This window comes from Geotrypetes seraphini, chromosome 2 (genome assembly GCF_902459505.1).
Source record: "Geotrypetes seraphini chromosome 2, aGeoSer1.1, whole genome shotgun sequence".
Taxonomy (NCBI): domain Eukaryota; kingdom Metazoa; phylum Chordata; class Amphibia; order Gymnophiona; family Dermophiidae; genus Geotrypetes; species Geotrypetes seraphini.
In genome coordinates, this window is record NC_047085.1 from 140,238,197 (window position 1) to 140,261,042 (window position 22,846).

The 22,846-nt window shown below is 42.3% G+C and overlaps 1 protein-coding gene across 1 annotated transcript in view; it reads right to left on the bottom strand.

Moving 5' to 3' along the window:
• RMC1 (regulator of MON1-CCZ1) overlaps positions 1-22,846 on the bottom strand; it is a 136,121-nt gene that overhangs the window by 109,116 nt on the left and 4,159 nt on the right. Inside the window, exons 2-7 of the mRNA XM_033933877.1 lie at positions 19,881-19,957; positions 17,768-17,852; positions 11,827-11,883; positions 10,359-10,445; positions 4,943-5,083; positions 1,064-1,164 (exon numbers count right to left, since the gene is read on the bottom strand). Of these exons, the coding sequence (XP_033789768.1) occupies positions 1,064-1,164; positions 4,943-5,083; positions 10,359-10,445; positions 11,827-11,883; positions 17,768-17,852; positions 19,881-19,957 (548 nt within the window). The remainder of the gene's footprint in view (positions 1-1,063; positions 1,165-4,942; positions 5,084-10,358; positions 10,446-11,826; positions 11,884-17,767; positions 17,853-19,880; positions 19,958-22,846) is intronic.

A 22,846-nucleotide genomic window follows, 5' to 3' on the forward strand; every position in this document is an offset into this window, starting at 1 on the left:
AACATTATTTACAAAAAAAAAAAAAAAGAAAATGATGTGCAATCTTTACAAGCTTACAGAGAAGCAGCGGTAAAGGACAGTGAACTACTATCTCGGAAGATAGAAAACAATGAAAATTTCAATTGTCGATTAAATGTGAAAATATTGAACTTTCCTAATTCCCCTGGGATCTCTTCTTATATGTTCAAAAATACCTAATGGAAGTTTTGGATTATTCTTCAGAACTTATTCCCCCGTTAAACAAAATTTGTTATCTTCCATTATCCATAAAAAGATCCCAGGAGATAATGGAAGAGGAAATTATTCATTTTTACAGATTGATTTGAATAACGTATCTGCTATTCTGGAAGAATCTATCTCCGAAGCAACAGTTAGAACAACACTACTGATATCCTTTGTCTTTAAGCAAGATTTGGATTCATTTATGAAGTTATATTTCAAGTTTTCTAAAAATTTATTTTACGGGAAAAGAATTTGGGCAAAAATAACGCAGGAGAGAAGGAAACAGTTTCTGTCCTTGAGACAAGAGACAATATCATTAGGTGCTTCTTTTTTATTAGCTTACCCTTGTAAGTGTATTGTAAGATACACACAAACTAAATATATCTTTTTTCTTCCTGACCAATTAAAATCTTTTCTGGAGCTGAAAAAGATAGCCTAAGGTAGACACAGTGAAATTAGATAGCAAACATAAAAAGTGTTAAGCATTTAATTAAAAATTTTCTTTTTCCTTAACTCCCCTTCATTATTGTGGTCTAAGGAGGATTACCAGTTATTCTACTACATATATATACAGTGGCCAAACACTTAGTGAAACTCAAAACATGAATGCAATTAGAGCTGTATAAAAAAAACACATAAAAAACTCTAGGGTGGTTTCAAAAATAGGAAGAAAGTTTTCAGTTATACACATCAAGGGATAACTGACTATTCTTTGGCTGTCACTTTCAAGAAGCCAGCTAAGAAAACCACGTGGGAAGAATCCAGCCTCTGCAGTTGGCACAAAAATGTTTACAACTTGTCCTGTAGATCTATTTTTTTCAGATAATCAAATTATACCTACATGGTTGCCATTGCTATGTCTCTTTCTGTCAGTTTGAGTGTCTTGGGTGCTCCAGATGGCAATTCAATTTCCAACTTTGATAGTTTTGACATAGACCCACTCTATAAATAAAAAATACACAGAAAAAAGTATGAAAAGATACACATTCCAACAACTGTATTCACTGTAATATATGAGAGTAGTTTCCACATTAACTATCCCTCAAACAACATCAGATCATAAGGTAAAGGATATCAGATTAGTTAAATACTAGTGATACCCACTCTAACATTCAGTACAGTCTTTCAGTATTTTGTTTTCCTGGATTCATAACAGAATTTTTAGCTTTCACGTTCAGGAAGTGTAACAGAATCTTTGGCTGTCACTTTCAGGAAGTATACCATCCATTACCACTAAAGTTTTAGTGTGTGTGTGTGTGGGGGGGGGGGGATTCTATAAATGGGCACCACAATTAAGGCACCTAAGATACTGAGTACCAAGTGTTAATTCTCTAATGCAGTGTCTCTCAAACCTTTTCGAGCTGGGGCACACTAAATGTAGTGGCCATGGCTCGAGGTACCCAGAAGTGCGCGGACGTCACCATGATGACATCACACGCATGCGTAACATCATCATGCTGACATCCACGCTTGCGCAGAGGCCCTCCAGACAGCCCCTGAAATGCCATAGGGCGTGCCAGCAGGGAAGTCTAACAAATATCAACTGAGTACCCCCAACCACAGACCTCCGAAACTCCACCCTAGACCCACCTAAGCTTTTCCCCAGATCCCACCCCCTTTACTAATTGTAATGTAATTTTTTTCCATTCATTTTTCATATACACATAATATATACAGCAGATATAAATTCTCAAAACTGACACATTTCAATTACTATATATAAAATAATTTTCCCTACCTTTGTTGTCTGGTGACTATTTTTCTGTGCTTTTAACTATGTTTCCAGGGCCTTCTTATCCATTGACTTTTTTTTCTCTTCGTCTTCACTTTCTATTTATTTATTCATTCATTCAATTTTCTATACCGTTCTCCCAAGGGAGCTCAGGACGGTTTACATTAATTTATTCAGGTATTCAAGCATTTTTCCCTGTCTGTCCTGGTGGGCACACAATCTACCTAATGCACCTGGGGCAATGGGGGGATTAAGTGACTTGCCCAGAGTCACAAGGAGCAGCATGGATTTGAACCCACAACCTCAGGGTGCTGAGGCTGTAACATTAACCACTGTACCACACACTCCCCACTGCCTTGCATCCATCTTTGGCATTAACTTAACATTCAATATTTCCATTTTTCTGCTTTTTTCTCAAAATCTACTATCTCTCTCTCCTTCCTTCCCTATTTCCATAGACTGACATTTCTTTCATACCCTCCTTCCCTCCCAGTGGTTCGACGACATCTCTCTCCTTCCTTTTCCCCCTTCCCAGTCTGGCATCTCTCTCCTCTCCTTCCCATAATCTGGCATCTCTCTTTACTACTACTACTACTACTACTACTACTATTATTATTATTTCTATAGCGCTACCAGACTCCCCTCCTTACCTTCTATTCCCTGGTCTGATATATATCCCTTCCTTTAGTCATTCCCCCCCACCCCAGTGTAACATTTCTCTTTCCCTTCCTCCTATCTGCTCCCTGCAGTCCATCTCCCTTCCCGTCCTCCTTTCTGGCCCCCCTCCCAGTCCAACATTTCTTCCTCCTTTCCACTAGTCCAACATTTTTGCTCTCTTCCTCCTGCATGCTTCTCCTCTGGTCCTCCTTCCTTTCTCCAACCAACATCTCTCTCTCCTTCCATGGGTCCAACTTTTCACTCTCTGCCCTCTCCCCCTTCCCCAGTGTAACATTTCTCCTTCCATCCTTTCTGTCCTCCCCATCCATCTTGCCCTGTCCACAAGTCCAATATTTTCTGCCCTCTGCACATTCTCTCTCTGTCCTTGCCTCTTCCCTCAGTGGCATCCCTCCTTCCCCCCCCCCCCCAACCTAACATGCTCTCTTTCTATGCACCATCTCCTCACCCTCCCCTCCAGTGTGTAGCACCTTTCCTTTCCCTACCTTTCTGCCAGGTAAAGCAGCACCTCTTCTTCTTTCCTTTTACCTCCCTCCTGTCCAACAGTACCTCTTCTCCCTTCCCTGCTCCCCATGTCCAGCAGTACACCTTCTCCCTTCCCTGCTCCCATGTCCAGCAGGACCCCTTCTCTCTTCCCTCCACCCACCTGTCCAGCAGTACTACTTCCCCCTTCCCTGCTCCCCATGTTCAGCAGTACCCCTTCTCCCTTCACTGTCCAGCAATACCGCTCCTGTCACTGCTAGCGGAAGCTCACTGTGTGCTTTTAACTTCGGCACACAGCTGCCACTAGCAGTAGTTTAGCCCGATTTCAACAGGCAGCCTCAGGTGCCTCTGCTAGACTGGCCCAAACTACTGCTAGTGGCAGCTGTGTGCCGAAGTTAAAAGCACACAGAGCTGCCACTGCTGGTCTGGGAGCGCAGAGACGAGGAAGGCAGGAGTCCCGGCAGATAAGCGCAATGCGACAGTAGAAGTCAGCTGACACAGGCACCGGAGCCTCTTTTCTTGTCCTGTGAGCCATGGCACACTTAAAATCTCAAAAAGCACACTAGTGTGCCATGGCACACAGTTTGCGATACACTGCTCTAATGGAATCTGTGTACCAAGATTTTCTTATAGAATACAGTGGTACCTCGGTTTGCAAGTGCACCGGTTTGCGAGTGTTTTGCAAGACGAGCAAAACATTTGCAAAATCGGCACCTTGGAAACCGAGTGTGCCTCGATTTACGAGACCCCCCCCCCCACTATCCGGCACCCTCCGCTCGCATTGCATCCCCTCCCCGCCGCGATCTGGCATCAAAAAGGCACCCACCCGATCACATTTCTTACCCCCCATTTGGCATCGGCACCAATGCACAGGATATGCCGGTGCCCGAAGATCTGCCTCCTTCTCGCTGGGCCTTGAGCATCTGCGCATGCTCAAGGCCTTCGGGTTCCCGTTCTCTCGGGTGGGTGGGGGGTGCCTTTTTGATGCCGGATCACGGCGGGGAGGGTGGATCACACGAGGGGGGGGCCTTCTTGAGCAGGGGGAGCAATGCCGGTTCTTGGGGGGGGTAGAGCAGCGCCGCTGACCTCGGGGGATGGGGTTGGTGGGAACGAATCAAGCGAGTTTCCCTTAGTTCCTATAGGGAAACTCGCTTTGATATACGAGTATTCTGGAATGAATTATGCTTGTAAACCAAGGTACCATTGTACTAGCATAAATTGGCATCAACATGCCTACATTTAGACACAATCACTTACGACAATTTAACGCATAACTTAAGCATGTACAGTAAATTTTGGTCCTACACATGCCCCCTATGTTCACGTGCTATGTGTGTCATTTATGGAATAGTGCCAAGTGCTCAGCTACCACTTATGCACCTAAGTATACCTACCCAAATAATGGCTCATATTCTATAAGTTTATGCAGGCAAATTGGTACATAAATTTCGGTACCGCCATGTTATAGAACAAGAAGGTTTGTTTATAAAGAATTAGGGTTTGTGCTTATTTTTGTTCTATTCCAGGTAGCTTCTGCATCCTATACTTTAACACAATCCTACTGAACAGTCTTAAGAGAAGTTTTACTGAGGGGAGACTAGGCTAAAATCATTAAGTGGTTTCACTGTCTTACCTAAAACATTTTTATGGACAAATGAAAGCTTTCAGAACCATTGACCAAGAAATTAAGAAGGCATGGTTTAGGCTGATAATAAGGTAAAATGTGAACTACAAAGAAATGTAGGAAATGACTTGATGATCATGAATAATTTTACCTCTCCTTGTTAGCTCTTTTCTTTCTCCTTCTAGTCACCAAGATGTTTTTCTTACCTTGAAATAAAAAGGCTGCAGTACATTGCCAAGAACAGTGGTAGACAGCAAGATGACTGAACTCTCCGGACAGTACATATACCAGTTTACATTAATATTCTGGTTCTTCAGTAGTTTGAGGCACCGCTTCTCAGGTAATACCTGAAAATACAAAAAAAAAAAAAGAAAAGAAAATTACTATAGCATCTCTCTGGAACAAAAGTCAATATGCTAAGAAGCGCTGAATGGAAGTGAGGAGGGGAGAAAGAGGAGAGCAAATGCTGAAGGGAAGTGGAGAGAGAGGGAGGAGTAGACGCTGGATGGAAGAGGAGAGGGGAGAGAGAGGGGAGAAGATGCTGAATGGAAGGGGGAGCAAGAGAGGTGAACACACGCTGAAGGGAAATAGGGAGGGGAGAGAGGAGAGCAGACACTAAAAGTGGAGAGAGGGGAAACAGATGCTAGAAGGAAGTGGGAAGAAGAGAAGGGGAAGCAGATGCTGGATGGGAGGGGAAAGCGAGAGAGAGGAACAGATACTGAAGGGAAGTGGGGAGGAGAGAGAGGGGAGCAGACACTAAAAGTGGAGAGAGGGATCAGATACTAGAAGGAAGTGGGAAGAAGAGAAAGGGGAGCAGATGCTGGATGGGAGGGGAGAGAGAGAGGGGAACAGACACTGGATGGGAGGGGAGAGAGGGAAGTAGACTCTGAAAGGAAGTAGAGAGGAGAGAGAGAGTACATATTGGATGAAAGGAAGGGATAAAGAAAAAGGGACACATGTTGGTTTGGGGGAAGAGGATAGAGTAAGTGAGATATTGGAAGGAGTGAGGGAAAGAGGTGGCAAGCTTTAGGTAGACACAATGAAAGGGAAATTGAGGGCTGGAAAGTAAGAAAGTAGACAAGAGGTAGAAAACAAATTGAGAAGGAAGAGCAGAAAGGAAAAGGGAGAGGAGAAAGAGATGCCAGAGCATAGGGGGAGGGGAAGAGACAGATACTAGATCTGATAGGAGGAAAGGAGGATAAAGATACTAAAAAACCACCTGCAGAAGGGAGGGAGAGATGGAAGGGAGAGGCAGACAATTTCTGGTAGAGGCATAGAAATTGAGCAGATGCCATATGGAAGAGGCAGAGAGAAGGCAGACAGTGGATAGAGGAAGAGAATAACGAGAAGATGAGGAAAGCAGAAACCAGAGAACAAAGGCAGAAAAAAAATTATATTTATATTCTTTTTTTTTTTTTTTTTTTTGCTTTAGGATAAAGTAGTATTGTAGCTGTGTTGATAAACATTTATAGACAAAGCCCTGCCAACTGAAGATCTCTTCCTCTAGTTCGGCAGCCACTCTGATTTATAAAAAATGACAATTGTACAGAATATTGTTCCTTTTTATACTTTAATAAAATAAATGTAAAACAATTTGAGGCTTGTGCGGATAGGATCAGATGGTTTGTGGGGATGGGGACTGAGCTCACGGGAACAAGGTGGGGACAGGGACCGAGCTTGCTGGAGATGAGGGGGGGACAGGGATAGATTTTTTTTTCCCCCCGTGTCATTCTCTACTATAGACCTTTCCTCCAGGAACTTGTCCAAACCTTTCTTAAGCCCAGCTATGATAACTTGTAACAACGTCCTCTGGCAACGAGTTCCAGCGCTTAACTATTTATTTATTTATTTTTAAAATTTATATACCATCTATATCTAGACGGTATCCATATAAAATATACATAACAAAATCAACATTATGAAAAGCTGGAGTCTTCATGAAAATTTTTGCCTACTTCCATTTACTGCCTATACAAATAGAAATCTTTCCTTACATGAAAGCAGATACAAATAGCTGCGTTTTCAATAGTTTTTTAAATTTAAATTTGTTGGCACATAGGCGTAATTGCCCCATCAATTCGTTCCACATTTTAACACCTGCCACATAAAATCTTCTGCTCTAGTCTCAGCATATCACACTTTAGTCAATGTTCTCTCCTAGTAGTAGGTATAGTTGGATATCATCGGCAAAGGAGTGTTCAGCAAAGGAATGAATCTTGATTTGGTGTCTGTGGGCTATATCCAGGACAGGTTTAGACAAGGAAATTCATGTTTACTCATCTAAAATTACAGGATAATTACTGTTTGCTTCCCTCTCTTTCTGTAGGTTGAAAAGCACACTCATTCATGGCACATCTGCTCTTACCCTCCAAAAAAAGCAGATGTAGGTAGACCAGGGGAGGAAAATTAAACATACGGAGGGACATAATCGAAAGGGACGTCTAAGACGTCCATCTCGCAAGTCGTCCAAAGTTAAAAAGAGCCCAAGACACATTTTCAAAAGATATGTCCAACTTTTTTTTTACTTTTGAAAATCGTCTAATTATACGTCCTACCGATCTGATCGTCCAAGCCACTAAAAGGTCTATCTTTATACCACATTTCCATCCAACCTTCCGTCCAAGTCCAAAACGCCTAGAACAAGCCCTGTTGGATGTGGGAGGGGTCTGCAAAGTGATGGACTGCACACCCAGACATGCCACCTAAATAGTGGGGTACCTTACAGGGCACTGCTGTGAACTTCACAAAAAGGGTGCCATGGCTTCTCCTCACTACATTTCCCTTATAGCTGACGGTGAGCCCCCCAAATCACCTCCAGAATCCCCTAGACCCACTTATCTACCACCCCAATAGCCCTTATGGTTGCAGGAGCCACTTATATGCCAGTAAAAAAGGGTTTTGGGGGTGTATAGGGCAGTGCACATGTTTCAGTATCAAAGCAGTGATTACAGGGGCTTATGGGCATGGGTCCTCCTCTCTATGGGTCCCTAACCCATCCCCAAGACGACTTAAGCTGCCTCTGGGCTGGACGACTAGGCTTTCCTATGCCAGGCGGACAGGTGATGATGGTCTGGAGGCTGAAATTTAAAGTTGTGAATAAAATGTATATGGGGTGGGGGGATTGGTGATCACTGGGGTAGTGTGTGGGGGCCTGTGTTATGTGTTTTCAGTGCTTATCTGGTGAGTTTAGGTGGGTTTTTGTGACTTAGACCATGTTTTACATGGTCTAAGTCACAACGTCCAAGTTCCATCTAGGCTCTGTTGCTAAACTTTTGGTTATACATGCTGTATGACTAAGTCTAAGCCGGCCCACATCCCGCCCAACTCCCGCCCTCGACACATCTCCTGAAACGCCCTGTTTAGCGGCACTATGAAGGCCTAGGTCATTTAGAAATGCGTCCAAAACCCGTTTTATTATTGGCGCTTGGACGTTTTTGAGAAATGTTCGTCCAAGTGCCGACTTAAGCTGGTATTTGGACGTTTTTCTCTTTCGATTATGAGCCCCATACTATATAATATACTGTCAACATAGAATTTTGAGCACATTCTTTGTACTTGTGTTGTGTGCACTAGCCTGATTTCCCTTTGAAAGTGAGCGCTCATGTGAAAGTGGTCACTCTCCCACTTACCTCTAAGCTCTAATCCCTCTAGGCAGAGAACGGGAGAAAAGCCTTGAGAAATCACACCTCAGGTTTGCTGGGGTGGGGAGGAGAGGAGAGATTTTAAACACCCAGAAATGGTTTTCACATATAATCTACAAATTGAAGTGTTTTTATCAATAACTAAATAATGTGGATGAGAATAAAGTGATTGTGTTTTCATAAAAATAAAATATTAGTTACACTAGTAGTATCAGAAAAAATAAAGTCTGCTAGATCAGTGTTATTCAACCTTTTAATACCTATGGACCGGCGGAAATAAAATAATTATTTTGTGGACTGGCAAACTACTAAGACTGAAATAAAAAACCCTGTCTCTGCCCCGTCCCCGCAAACCATCTAATCCCATCCTTACAAGCCTCAAATAGTTATGATTTTATATTGAACGTATTTTTATTAAAATATAAAAAGAAACAATATTCTGTATAATTGTCATTTTATAAATACAAATAATACAGAGCAAGGATCAACAAAACCCCTATCTCCCCTCCCCTTCACATATATCCCCTTGACTATCAAGAAAACTGAATAAGCCAAATTATTACAGAATGCAACACAGAAATATCATGCTAACAGAATACCGCAGTCACACATGACAGGAATAGTGTTAGGGGAGTGCAACTAGGGCAACTGCCCCCTGGTCAGAGAGAGCCCTAAGCCAGCTGGAAGTTAAAGAAGCACTGCCTGGGCTTTGCAGTCCAGTTATGTCAAACACCAGCTCTAGCAGGATACATATTTCAAATTTGATATATTCTAATCATAAGATAGAAATAAAATTATTTTTTTTCTACCTTTTGTCGTCTCTGGTTTCTGCTTTCATTGTCTTTTCACTCTCTTCCATCCATCATCTGCTCTCTGTCTCTTCAATCCAGCATCTGCCCCTTTCATCCACTGTCTGCCCTCTCCCCCTTCCATATGGTATCTGCCTTTTTTCTATGCCTCTCTCCCCTTTCCATCCAGCCTATGCCCCCTCTCTCCTTTTTACATGATCCATTCTGCTCTCTTCATTTTTATCTCTCCTACACTAGATCTAGCATCTTTGTCCCTCTCTCCTTATTTCTCTGCTGACCCCCCTTCCCAGCATAAATCCCTCTCTACTTTCTCATTCCTCTGTCTATCCCCTTTCCCTCTTGATCTCTCCATTCCACCCTGACTCCTTTTCCTCCTCTAATCTCCCCGCCAACTGTCTCCTTCCTTTTTTCCTCCTTCCCTGTCTAGCAGTAACTCTCTCCCCTTCCCTTTCCCTCCTCCCCTCGCAGAAGCATCTCTCCTTCTCCATCCCTCCCTCCAGGACCAGTAGCAGCTCTCCCTTTATCTAGCAGCTTCCCAGCTTCCAACAGTGGCTTCCTCCCCTTCCCTCCACTCCCCTCAGTACTTGCCTGCAGCAGCTCCAGTAGCATCAGTGCATCAATTCACAGGCAGCCTTAGAGCTTTTGCTGAGTTGCAGCCCGCCTCTGATAATGCAACTTCCTCTTTCCTCAGAGGTGGCGTGACCCATCAAATGACCCAAGGCTGCCTAAGTGAATCGCTGAGCTGATACTATTGGCGCTGTTGCAGGCAAGTATTGAGAGCTGGGAAGCAAAACGTCAGAGCTCCCCTGATCTCGCTGACCCTGTGCGGACCGGCAGAAAATTTCTGCGGACCGGCGGTTGAAGAACACTGAGCTAGATAATTAAGCTGAAAGAACAAACAAATCATGAAACTCTTGCCTTCTGGTTCTAATTTTTATTTTCCCAAACAGGTGGCAGTATTTCAAGTTTTCACAATGTTTTTCCTCTATTAGCCATTCCCAGTCCCATAGGTTGAAGAAAAACAGACAAAACAAGATTGTTGTTTTGTCTTATTGGTTATGCTATAATTGGAGAACAGTCAGTAAAACAGGCGCTACCTCACTATTAAATACAAAGCACAATCAAAAAACTAAAAACCAAAACAGACTATCTCCTCCCCCCCATTGGCTTACCTGATAGAATTCAATTCCTTGATCTGTAATGAAGACAATTTCTGTAGCACTTGTCCAACAGAATCCCAAAATATTAGCATTCCTGGTCTTCCATTCCATATATATAAAAAAAAGATTAAAGAGACACTAAAAACAGTTTTCTTACAGCATTAAAATAATAAGAGCAAAGCCAAGAATGTCCTTAAGTGACTGGAGCCTTTGTTCTCTTCTACATAGCAGCAGCAGCTGTGAGCAAGAAAGCTCTTTTTTTGGTCAGGTACCTACTTGTACATCGACAAAGGTAGGTGGAAGGAACACAAAGTGCAATCTAGATTTTCTAATTTCAATTCACTTTAATTTTTCCACATCTCACACCCTTAGAAAAGAAAACAAAGTGCCACAAGGCATTAAAGCAATCTACTTTCAAAAATGTGTGTGTACTTGGAAAAAAGTAAAAAACCTAAGTTGGTCCAGAAAAATAAAAACACATGGACCCCCTAACATCTTCTGAGAGTATGGTACAACTTGTATGAAAAGCCAAAGAGTTATTCTCAGTAATGGCACCCAACGTGGTGGAATGCCCTTCCAAAGGAATTAGAAAAGGACACTGGAAAATTCAAGAAAGGGACAAAGATTATCCTTTTCTCAAACTACTTCAACTGAAATTATGAAGTTGACAGAGAGAGGAAACTAGAACTTTCGGAATGCGTGTAAATAGTTGAAATGGCCAACCTCCTTAGGAGGTGTATAAATATAGTACATTTAGCTCAATAGTAAACTTAGTTTATATATGTACATACGGAGGACGATTGAGTTGCTATAAACATGTGCATATAAGTAGGATGATCAATGTGGCAGTAACATAAGTAGGATGATTATGGCATAATCATGCCAATATTAATAACTGTATTATAACACCACCACAGAGCTCCATGTATTTCAGTATAGAGCCCATGTATTGTAACACCTCGCAGAAGCTCTTTGTAACTCTGTATGGTAACATCTCTACAGAAGCTCATCTAGCTTAACACCTTTGCAGAAGCCCAAGTAAACCGCTCTGAATTGACTCCCCAGTCATTAGTAGCAGTATAGAAACTCTCAACATAAACATTAGGCAATATTATTGCATATGTACAATTCATGGATACAGCAAATCTCCCCAAAATGCTCCTCTTTTGATCCTTTCTGTCATCATCTGAAATTTGGTGTGGCTCCAGATATAAAGCCATACCCAAATAGACACATAACCAAATCGTCGGTGAGAGAAACAGTCTTGACCTAACAGCTTTAGTTTGTTTTGTTACTTTACATTTAGGTTTCAGGTAGTGAAATCTAAGGATTAAACACTGCAGTGCTTTTATTTATAATAGAAACTTACCAGCTTTGGTAGCAGTGTTGCTATGTAATCTTGTATTTGTAAGAGGTTTGATTACCAACACCACTGAAAAACAGTTATTGTAAAGCCAAAGTTTATAATTTAACAGCATACCTTGCATTCTTGGGAATAATCCACCTGAGTACTATCTGGAATGAAGTTGAGAAAATCCTGAAACAAGAAAGAAGTTCTTAAGCCTGCTTTTTAAAATGGTTCATATGGTTTGTCCATCATCTTAGCATCCTAACTGACCTTAGGAGAAACTTGAGGGGAAAAGAATAAGCCTCTCTCTAAATCTATTCATTTTGGTCATGGTAACACTGCACAAATCTCGAGACATTCCTTTTTTGCTACTTTTTTGTCTCTTTTCTACTTCTTTCTTGTGTGTCTGCTGCATTAGGTTTGCCAAGCCTAAGTCTTCAAGCATCAGCATTCCTTAGCTTGCTGTGAGGTAGCCCCCTAAACATCACTGTGACAACAATGCTTTCTCCTAGGTAGGACTCCACTGACTTTATTCACTTTGTGGCAAATTTTGTGAGAGCACCTAGCCATATGACTTGTGCAGGCATCATTTGTGAGTTTCACATATATACAGTGGCACATGTTACAGATAAGGCCAGGAAAAATGTGTGCCCTTACCATAGTCACTAATACCAGAGCAGAATGAGGCTGGTGTGTTGTTGTTTTTTTTTTGGGGGGGGGGTTTGGAGGGGGGGTTGGGGGGGTTAGTTAGGGGGAGGAAAACACTGATCGAAGACATCAGCAGGTCCTTGTGCCAGGAAAAAAAGGTGAAAGAGGGCCCACATGTAAGAACCTACAACACAGCTTTGTTGAAGTCGACTCCGCTTAAGTACAAGTCCCTCGAACCGGTTTGCCACGTGCGCTTAAACGGATCATTCTCTTAATCAGAGTACCATATGAAGAGAGTCAAGCACCATCATTTTACTAGCGAGATCAGCAGCTCAGGGGCAGGATTCCGTGCTTGCATCGATCACTGCCATCACATATCTTAGGATGAGTGACCTGTTATCACATTTGAAGTTTGCGATTATCCCTTGGTTTTTGTTACTTTCATATTCAACAGGCCAACAGCTTCGCTATGTTTGAAAACGGTGTATAGGTCTCTATCGCTTTAATTGGGAGACCATACGTGAGCAACTGCAGAAGGACCTGGAGTACCCCACTCTCAGGGGACAGGCCCTTCCAATTTATGTACAAGTACTGTAATAACAACGCCAAAGCAGCGTCTGACATCAGCACGTTGGACACGTTTAGCCAAAGACAATGATTTTTGTCCAGGCGACGCCGCGGTGCAGCTACGAAAGTTCGAATACATTGCCAGGCCTAGACTGCTGTTCCAAAACACGAGGCTCATCTATGTGATTGCTTTTAACCGGAGTGAACTTTACGTGAAAGAATACAGATGGGACCTAAGACATCAGTGCGCATAAGCGGATTGTGTGCTTATCAGAATTGCAAATATCCAGAGTTTATGTCCATTTACTTTGATGTAAAAGAAACGGAAACATGGTGGTAGGCTGCAGATAACCGAAATGTGCGCTTAACTAACGTAAACTTAGGTGGAGTCGACTGTACTTACAGCATGCACCTTTCAACCTGCCTTTGTCGTTTATTGTTTTATACCCTCTTAAAACTACCTTTTTAAGCAATTGTTCACTTAAACATGTACTTCCATTATCTGCCTGAAAGATAACCTTGACCAATCCAGTTCACCCTTCTTCATATTCACAGCAGTGATAGGCCAGAGCACAGTACAGGGGTTCAAGGAAGGTTTAGATAGGTTCCTAAAGGAAAAGGGGATTTAGGGGTACAGATAGAAGCAGAGGTAGGTTATAGAAATGGTCAGGAACCACTTCACAGGTCATAGACCTGATGGGCCACCGCGGGAGCGGATCGCATGGCGCGATGGACCTCTGGTCTGACCCAGTGGAGGCAACTTCTTATGTTCTTCTTATGTTCTTATGTTCTCTCTAACACCATTTATTTTAAACTGTTGACAATAGGTTTCCATATTATACACTTTTTGAAAGACACATTGATAAGGATCAAGTATCTAATGGAACTCAAATCAAATAACCAATTCAAAACAACTTTCTCTAGAATGTTGGCTAAAAAGGAAAATGACAAATTTGGACAAAGATGCCTTTATCATCCTTATCTAAAAATTTTTTCTTAAATGTTGTAATGGAGGAATGATTAAATCTATAGCCAAAAATACAGTGAAAACAAAAATGTAAATCTATAATCACCCTGTCACCAGAATCAGTGTAATATATGCATGCTTCACTCCAATCAATGCACAAACCTCACAGCATGAACAAATAAATTCAAACTACAAGGAGGATAAAGCCTCAGAAAAACAGTGTTCACCAGATGTGACAGCAGCTCAAGGTGAGATCGATAAATACATCATTGGCATAAAAAAAAAAAATCCTTCCTTTTAAATATAACTCTGTGCAATGCAAATGTAAGAGAAAACAATTATGTAAGTGAAAAAAACTACTAATCTGCCGAAGATCAGTGCACCAAGGGTGGCCAGCGTTGAACAAATCCATGCTGCCTCAGGGTGTAATCGCCAATCAATCCTCTCTCTGTCGGAGCACGTCTCTCAAAGCAATCCTCTCTCTTTAGGAATAAAATCCAATGTGTCGGCCTACACTGCAAGATCTCTCACTGAGCGGACCTGAGGATGGGACCATGGGTCCGGATTTTATGGGAGTATAATCTGGTAACCCTAACAATAACCAAACAGGAAGAAACATCCAAGTCTCAAAAGGAGGACACCCTAAGGGCTCCTTTTAATAAGGTGCGCTAGCGTTTTTTAGCGCACACACGAAATTACCATACAGTACGCTTCTAGAATAACGCCAGCTCAATGCTGGCGTTAAGGTCTAGCGCGCGGGGCAATTTAGCACACGCTATTCCGCGCATTAAGGCCCTAACGCACCTTAGTAAAAGGCGCCCTAAGTTAGGCCTGTTTCGGTCACATCCAGGGTACAAAAAGATGCTCCGACTGAGCATCTGACTACTGAAGAAATTAAGGTGCAATACCTCCTTAATCTCCTAGTGGTTGCTGTCCCTCTCCCTCGAAACTTAAACTAAAAGTGGATACCAGGTTCTATGACATCTTCATGTATTATGGGCACTTAGCAAAGCAGAAGCAAGTCTGAGGAGTAGCCTAATGGTTAGTGCTGGGGACTTGAAGAGACCCAAATCCCACCAACACTTTTTTTTGTGAGCCTCCAGAAACAGAAAAATACTTACTGAACTCACAATTACAAAATAAGAGTTAAATATGAGATTTAAACCTTGGTCCCTTGGTTTAAAGTCCACTGCACTACTAGGCTGCCCCTATGCTTTGCAGGGAGGTCTGTGTGACTATTCTAATAATGCAGTCAGTTAGATGTCCTTGTCCCTGTTTTTTTGTTATTCATATATTGGACATTAAAAATTTGTAAAATGGAAAATATATGCGAGCTGGACATTATGAGCTGGATGCCTTTTCAAAAATGCCTCTCCACGTTTTCAGTTATCTTATGTTTAAATGATTTTTATTATTCCAGCAGTAAGAAGCAAATACAAACAGTAGTACCATTCAGGAAATAACATTTTCAACAATATAATCAGTTCCCCTCCCATCCCCCCCTCCCCTCCCCAAGAATCCATGGCCGGTCCAACAGCTGAGAGTGGGAATAAAATCTTAAAGATTCAAAAGTCTACTGCGAGCATGCGGTGTGAGGTCCTGCCAGAAGTGCTCCCACACCTGACAAAATTTGCGACCCGGGCCAAGAGTCAAGTCTCCCACCATGCGTCTCTCCAGTGTTGCGTGCACTATCATTAGGGATCTCCATTGTGCATATGACGGAGGATCACGGGAGAGCCAGTTGGTGAGGATGACTTTTTTCCCCATCAAAAGGGCTCTGGAGATAAATGCTGACATTCCCCTGGGTTTGGGCGAGGCTATATTATAAAATCCAAATAACGCCCTTGGTTGCGGAAGCCATCGCCTTCCCCAAAGCGATGTGGTATATAGGCCAAGATGTCCAAAACTGTTGGATTGCGGGGTAGGGTTTTCAGTTATCTTAATTTAAGTGCTTAAAAAATTATTCCAGAAGTTATTATTTATGAGTATTTGCATAAGCACTTTATGACACCAGCTGCTTATTAAATGACCATCGGAGAAGCAGTAACCACTACAAAAGATAAGTTTATTTTATAGTTAATGGATGTTGGATTTTTATATGGTTATATGGTGGTACAGACATCAATAGTGCCATGATGGTCTGATGGCAACTGGTGTTGTGTGTTTCTACACCACAACACTAAGGCCGTGGGTCTGAGCACTATTTAAATTAATAATCAATTCTTTTAAATTGTGATATGAATATAGTTATTTAATTTATTATCACAATTAAAAAACATATATATATCCCTATATTTATTCACTTAAAAAATTATGCTCATAACTCTAGGCCTGCCTTTCACTTGCCTGGATTTTGAAGCCAACTTTACAAGCCTACCCCTAAATTCTGTTTATGGCACCTTTAAGTTGTGCATGCAAATCGATGCACACAGCAGATTTCTGTGCCCACCTAATTGGCCTAATTGTAACCAATAATTGGCAATTAACACCTCCTTGAGAGGCACGTCCAGTAGGCAATCAGCCAGCACCAAAGCCTCTCCTCCTCACCAGCCTTTTTCCTTGCTGGCACCCCCACCTGTCAGCACAGGGCCCGTTTGAAGGGCCTTTGTGCATGTGTGAATGTCACACGTACACATGATGTCATCAGGGCAACATCGCACACTTCAGGGTTGAGAAAGATCGTGATACTGTTCTAAGAAGCAGCACCGGTGTATTCATCAGCAGTTTGGGTTCCCTGTTGTAAGGTGGATCCCTACTGGGACAGATTGTGACTGAACAGATAAGTGTATGGTTGAAACCATATGTCTGATTCAACTGCTAGATCTACAACATCTATGTGTCTTTATAAAACACCAGCAGAAATCATGCCTCGACTAAAGGCACGTATTGTGCCTGCTTGTATGACATGCGTGTAAATCATAGCTGCTTGTGCTCCACCTAAACTCCACACCAGCTTGCACTGCGTGAACTTTTAAGTATGACCTAAACATATAAGTCTATCAGCAAAAATATGGTTCATATTTAACCATCTATTGTATTAAAATTAGGTAAAAAGAAGATTTGGGGACCATTAACAGATTTTTGTAATGATTGATATTAAAAAAAAAAATTATTTTCCCATAATAAGATACTGATTAAAGGAGGGGGGGGTAGATTTTTATTCTTCTTTATCATAAAATATAAATAAACTATCCTAATAGTTGTTATAGTATGTACAACTAACAAAATAAGGGGAGGGAAAGGGATTCATAATTAAATAATAGTTGATAAAATCATTAAATTTTATATGATGTCTAAAATTATAATAAGAATAATATAAGATATGTTGAATGTAAAGTATGTTATGGAGATATCAAGTGTATTTTTAAGATAATATATATGAAATTGTATGACACTTGTTGTTATATGAAAAAATCAATAAAAAATGTTAAAACTGAAAAAAAAAATTAGGTAAAATTAGGTAAACTCAACAATCACATTTGTAACTTGCCCTTCTTATCCACTTCAGATACTAAATAACCCCATACCTCTTACTAGATATGGTACCTAATGTAAATCAAAACACTCTACCGAGCTAAGCTAAATTAATTCCTGCATAACAGTAGGAGGTACTGTACTTGATTCCACAGCCCCTAGTATCCCCTTGTCTACACATTCTTCTACTGCCTCTCACCTGCTGAGATATGCCACAGCCCCTTGTATCCCCTTGTCTACACATTCTTCTACTGCCTCTCACCTGCTGAGATATGCCAGTCTTCTCCAGCCCTTTCCAGACCTGCCTATCCACCCTATTTAACTGCAAGCTCACCTATTAATTCCATTTTGTAGGGAGCATTAGGTCATGACCTGATGACATTTGAAAGCTTATATAATTCCAGAAAAATCACTCACCACAGTCTTCTGAGTCCTCTGTACAGCCAATATCTTGTTTCCCAATGAAAACTTGATGCATTTCACTTCTCCTTTGTCTTCCATTCTATTAAATAAAAATAATTTCAAGTTTCAAGTTTAATAGAGATTTGATTAATCGCTTAATCATAATTCTAAGCGATGTACATAATAATAAAATTACAAAGTATGGGGAACAATACAATGAATAACAAAAACCAGGTCTAACAAGACTATTGACAAACTTAACAAAACTAAGAACATAAGGGAAGAGAGGGATAAGAACTACAAATTATTTAAAAGTTAAAGAGACATATAAGGGGGATACATAAGGAAAGGGAAGTTAAAAATTACTTCAATAAAATTAGAGAGAAAAAGTAAAATTGGTTGGAAGACTAAATAGCTAATTTTCAAAGGCATCTTTAAAAAGAAAGCTAAAGAAATTTTTAAAAAACAGCGTACGCCAATATTTCAACACCATATTTCACCAGTCTCTTTCAGAATTCTAAGAAATCCTATTTCTAAAGAATCTGGGGAAAATAACCAAGACATAGCATATAAAAAAAGAGATTATGTTTTTACCCCGGTAAGCTCTTTTCCAGTAGATAGGTGAGACATTCTAGACAAGTGGATAGTGTCCCCATGGCCACATGTCCCCATTTTTCTCTGTGCCTCTTCTGTACTTCACTGAGCTCCGTAGCTCCACTTACAGTTAGTAACCAAGCACCAAGGGCCACCAAACCAACGTGATGTAGAGACACCCATAACAACCAATGTCATAAATTTAGTGCTTGAGGGCTACAGAGACTACATTGCTCCAGATCCCTTGTAAAAATAAAAGCCTTAGTTTCCAGGAATATACCTTTCCATTATCTTTGGCATTTCTACAGCAACCACTGATTTACACACTCGGGGCTCCTTTTATTAAGCTGCACTAGCGTTTTTAGCGCACACTACTCAGAAAATACTAACGCCAGCTCTATGGAGGCATTAGCCTATGCAGCAATGTAGCGTGCAAAAACCACTAGCGCAGCTTAGTAAAAGAAGCACTCAGTGACTGCTTCGTGCCAGCAGTGTTGAGCCCTAGCCATCCATAGCACCATTAATAAATAAGGCAGCTGATAGGCTACAAAGACTGAAGCCAGGCGAGATTCAAGTCTCTTGCCACAGAACCAGTACTGATATGATAAAGATAAAGAGGACCAGTTTAAGGCATGAGCTAGGCGAGGCGCCGGCTCAGAATATCAAAAAGTGTACCAAAAGCCTGCCTCACCAGCTCATCCTTCACATTGATGAGAGTATGTTTTGCGCTCACCACTGTGCTCTCTTCTTTCCATGGCCTCTGGACCACAGATTCAAATGTGAACATCTGATTTTTGCGTCAGCCGTCTTGAGAACATCTGATTTTTGCATTTAATCCTGCAGTAGTGTCAGTCGTTATACATGGAGGAAAGCACAGCAGCAAGTGCAAAAAACAGGCTCTCATCACTGTTTAAAGGGCTGATGTGGGTAGGCAGGGGGAGGGTGCTACAAAGCTAAAAGAAAAAAAAAAAAAAAAAAGAGAGCGAGAGAAGCTGGCTCAGGGCACCACAAACCCTTGAGCCTGAACTGAAGTTTTTTCTTTTTTGTTGTTTTGGTTTTATATATCTTTATTCATTTTTAACACTCAAATGATATAATAAGTACATAACACCCCTGACCCGCACGCTCCCACCCACCCTTCCTGGATGTATATAGTACTCATTTCAATTCTTACAAAAGTTTGTCAAATGGTCTTTGAATTTATTATAGTGTCCCAATTGTAATGAATTCATATGTTCAAACTTATAAATTTGGCATAAGGTTTCCCACCAAAAGCTATAATTTATGTTATCCCAATTTTTCGTGATTAGCTGCATAGCAACTCCGATCATGATGAGAAGTAATCTATTTTTGTTTGCATTAATTGGACTCTTGGACATTAATAATGTTCCAAACAACACTACATCATACGACAATGACAATGGAGCTTCCAATATCATATTGATTTGACCCCCATATGGATCTCCAAAATTTAAGTATCAAGGGACAATAGAACAGTAAATGATCCAGTGTCCCTATATCAAGATGCACTGACCTGAATGAAATGGCATTTCGTTCCTCAGGACCTTTGACAACAACTCCAGTGGCACCCCCAGATCGAACAGCAAATACCTTAAGAGTAAGGCAACATGAGCACAACTTAATTTACATTCTTTCTTGTAAAACATCTCAATATCACAGTCCACAGTATTCATCTATATACACTAGTGGTCCTTAGCCCTTCTGACACACCTGATAGACAATGTTCATGTATGTGACACAACGAATACTAAGGGCTCCTTTTACTAAGCTGTGTTAAGGCATTAATGCGCGGAATAGCGCGTGATAAAATGCTGCTGGCATTAGTTCTAGCCACGTAACGCGGGTTTAGCGCGCACTATAATGCTGCGTGCGCTAAAAATGCTATCGCAGCTTAGTAAAAGGAGCCCCAAAATTCACAGCTGAAAAAAAAACACACTTGAATATTTTATTGATTAATTATAAGTTTAGAATGAATTTGCCTTTCCCATATCAAAACGTTGTATGCAACACTGGAATCCCTAATTTCTCATGTGTCATAAAACAAAACAAATATCAATAATAATAAAAGGCTAAGCGCGCATGCGCTTTTCAAAAATCGTGATTCCTGGTGGCGGGTGGTGTGCTTCTGTGTCACACCTCACGGCGCCTGCGCTAGCTGGAGGCGCGTGTTCCAGGGACTCCTCCCTCCCGCTGCCGCTGCTCTTCAAAGCGGCCTGCTGAGGGAGAGAGAGAGAGGGCGGGTCAGAGGGCGGAGTAACTCAGGGCAACACCCCCTATTTCCCGGTGCCCGGGCTGCTGCTACTGGTGCTCCAGTCTCCCCGGTAACCGTCTCCAGGGGCAGTAAGCAGAGCGAGAGAAAGATCCTGGAGCGCTGCTGCTCAGGTACCGGGGAGAGGACCGAGAGGGTGGGGGGGGTCGCAATAACTACAGAAGCCCGGGATCGGCTGAACCGGGCAGCTGCAGGGTGCGGTCGGGGCTCGGTCTGTCTCGCTGGCGGAGCTTCAGACCCTTCCCGATGCAATGTAAGAAACAAAAAAGAAAAAAAAGCAAATCCAGGTAGGCGAAGGCAGGACGGAGGCTGCGATCGGCAGCGGCTGCTGCTACTCCTCCAGCCGCCTAGCTCCTCTCCACCGGCCCCGGCCAGCAGCCCCCTCCACCCCGCCCTCTCTGCTCCGGTGGCCCGCACAGGAGAAGGAGCGGATGAAGCATGATCACAAGGGAGACTGTGCAAAGGGAAATGCAAGGGGGTTGAAAAAGCGAAAGGTGGGACGGGAAGGGAAAAGGGAGGGGGAAGAAGCCTAAAATGAAAAAAAAAAAACTTTATACAGGAAGAGGAGTCTCTAGCACCCATTAATGTAACGGGCTTAAAGACTAGTATATATATATTTGTGTTAGTAAGAGCAACACAAAATCCCTCCACTGCCAAATACTGTGAAGCAAAATTTTAAAATGCAAATATTCTACTCGGAAACTATGGGGTCCTTTTATCAAGCCGCGCTAGTGGGGTTAGCGTGTCGGACATTTCATCACGCGCTAACCCCGCGGCCAGCTATAAAACTAACGCCTGCTCAATGTAGGCGTTAGCAGCTGGCGCGGGAGGCGGTATTATGTGCGTTAAACCCCTACCGCAGCTTGATAAAAGGACCCCTATGTAGCAAACAGCAGATCTCCAACATGTCCAGACAGGGCTGGAGGCAGCAGCTATTGTTGAGGGTAGTGGGGAAGCAGAAATAGGGACCAGTTACAGGGATTTCAAGAACCTGACTCTCAAGATTGCTGGTCTTCCCAGCTTGCAGGTAGTGGTGACCTGACAGACTGGTTGAAAACCACCGATATACACATACTACCACTTCTATAAACTTATACAATTTTATACTTAACATGCAAAGTTGTGCGCACAAATTATACAATAGTGTCAGTTACATGTATAACTTAATTTAGCTAATGGTGTTAACCAATTGTCTATAATTGGCATTAATTGGAACTAATTAGCACCTTTGTGTGTAACTGTCCTTAGGCCCAGATTCACTAACCTGCCCAATCCGGGCAGGTCCGACGAATTCAGGAACAAAAAATATGCAGATGGGGGCAATCGGAGGAACGCCCCCATCTGCTTGCACGGATCACTGTTGTGTAATCCACATGCTTGCTCAAACCATCTGTAGATGGTCTGCGCATGCCCATCTGAGACGTGACCTTTTTTCTTTAACTTAAAACTTTTTTTTGTTAGTTTTTAGCCCTGTGAGCCCATGGCTTTAACCCGCTTTAAACCACGGGCTCGCGGGGCAGGAGAGCTTTGGGGAAGGGCAGGAGAACAGCGACGCGGCAGGAGAGATTCGGGGAAGGGCAGGAGAACGGCGATGCGGCAGGAGAGATTTGGGGAAGAGCAGGAGAACGGCGATGCGGCAGGAGAGATTCGGGGAAGGGCAGGAGAACAGCAATGCGGCAGGAGAGAATCGGGGAAGATTGAGGCAGAGCAGGGCGGCATTTGGGGCGAGCAGGCAGGAGAGATTGCAGGGCAGAGAGCAGGGCTTCCAGTCGGAAAGACGTTTTCGACTGGTCCCCAGCAGTCACTTCTTCAAGTGATTGGCCAGCCTAGTCGGATCTGAAATTTGGTGTTGTGAATCACGTCCCAGCCTACTTTGCATGTGTTTCACCTCATCTGCATGCACGGATTTGAAGCGGATCGCAGGAGAGGTAAGTAAATCAGGCCAGAGGGAAATTTGATAGTAAAAGGGGTCGCAAACCGATCGGTACACGATCGGTTTGCTTTGTGAATCTAGCCTTTAGTTGGGATTCTACAAATTGTAGATGTGGAATTCATAGCATGCAACTGCAAGGGGGTGTGGATCTGAGATGCATGGATGAGTGCACAAAAGTTCTTAACCCCCTAAACTGTACCGCTCCCTCAGGTTTTTGCAGCCCAAATGCATTACCTTGCATTTCTTAGCACTAAATTTTAGCTGCAAAAATTTCTGA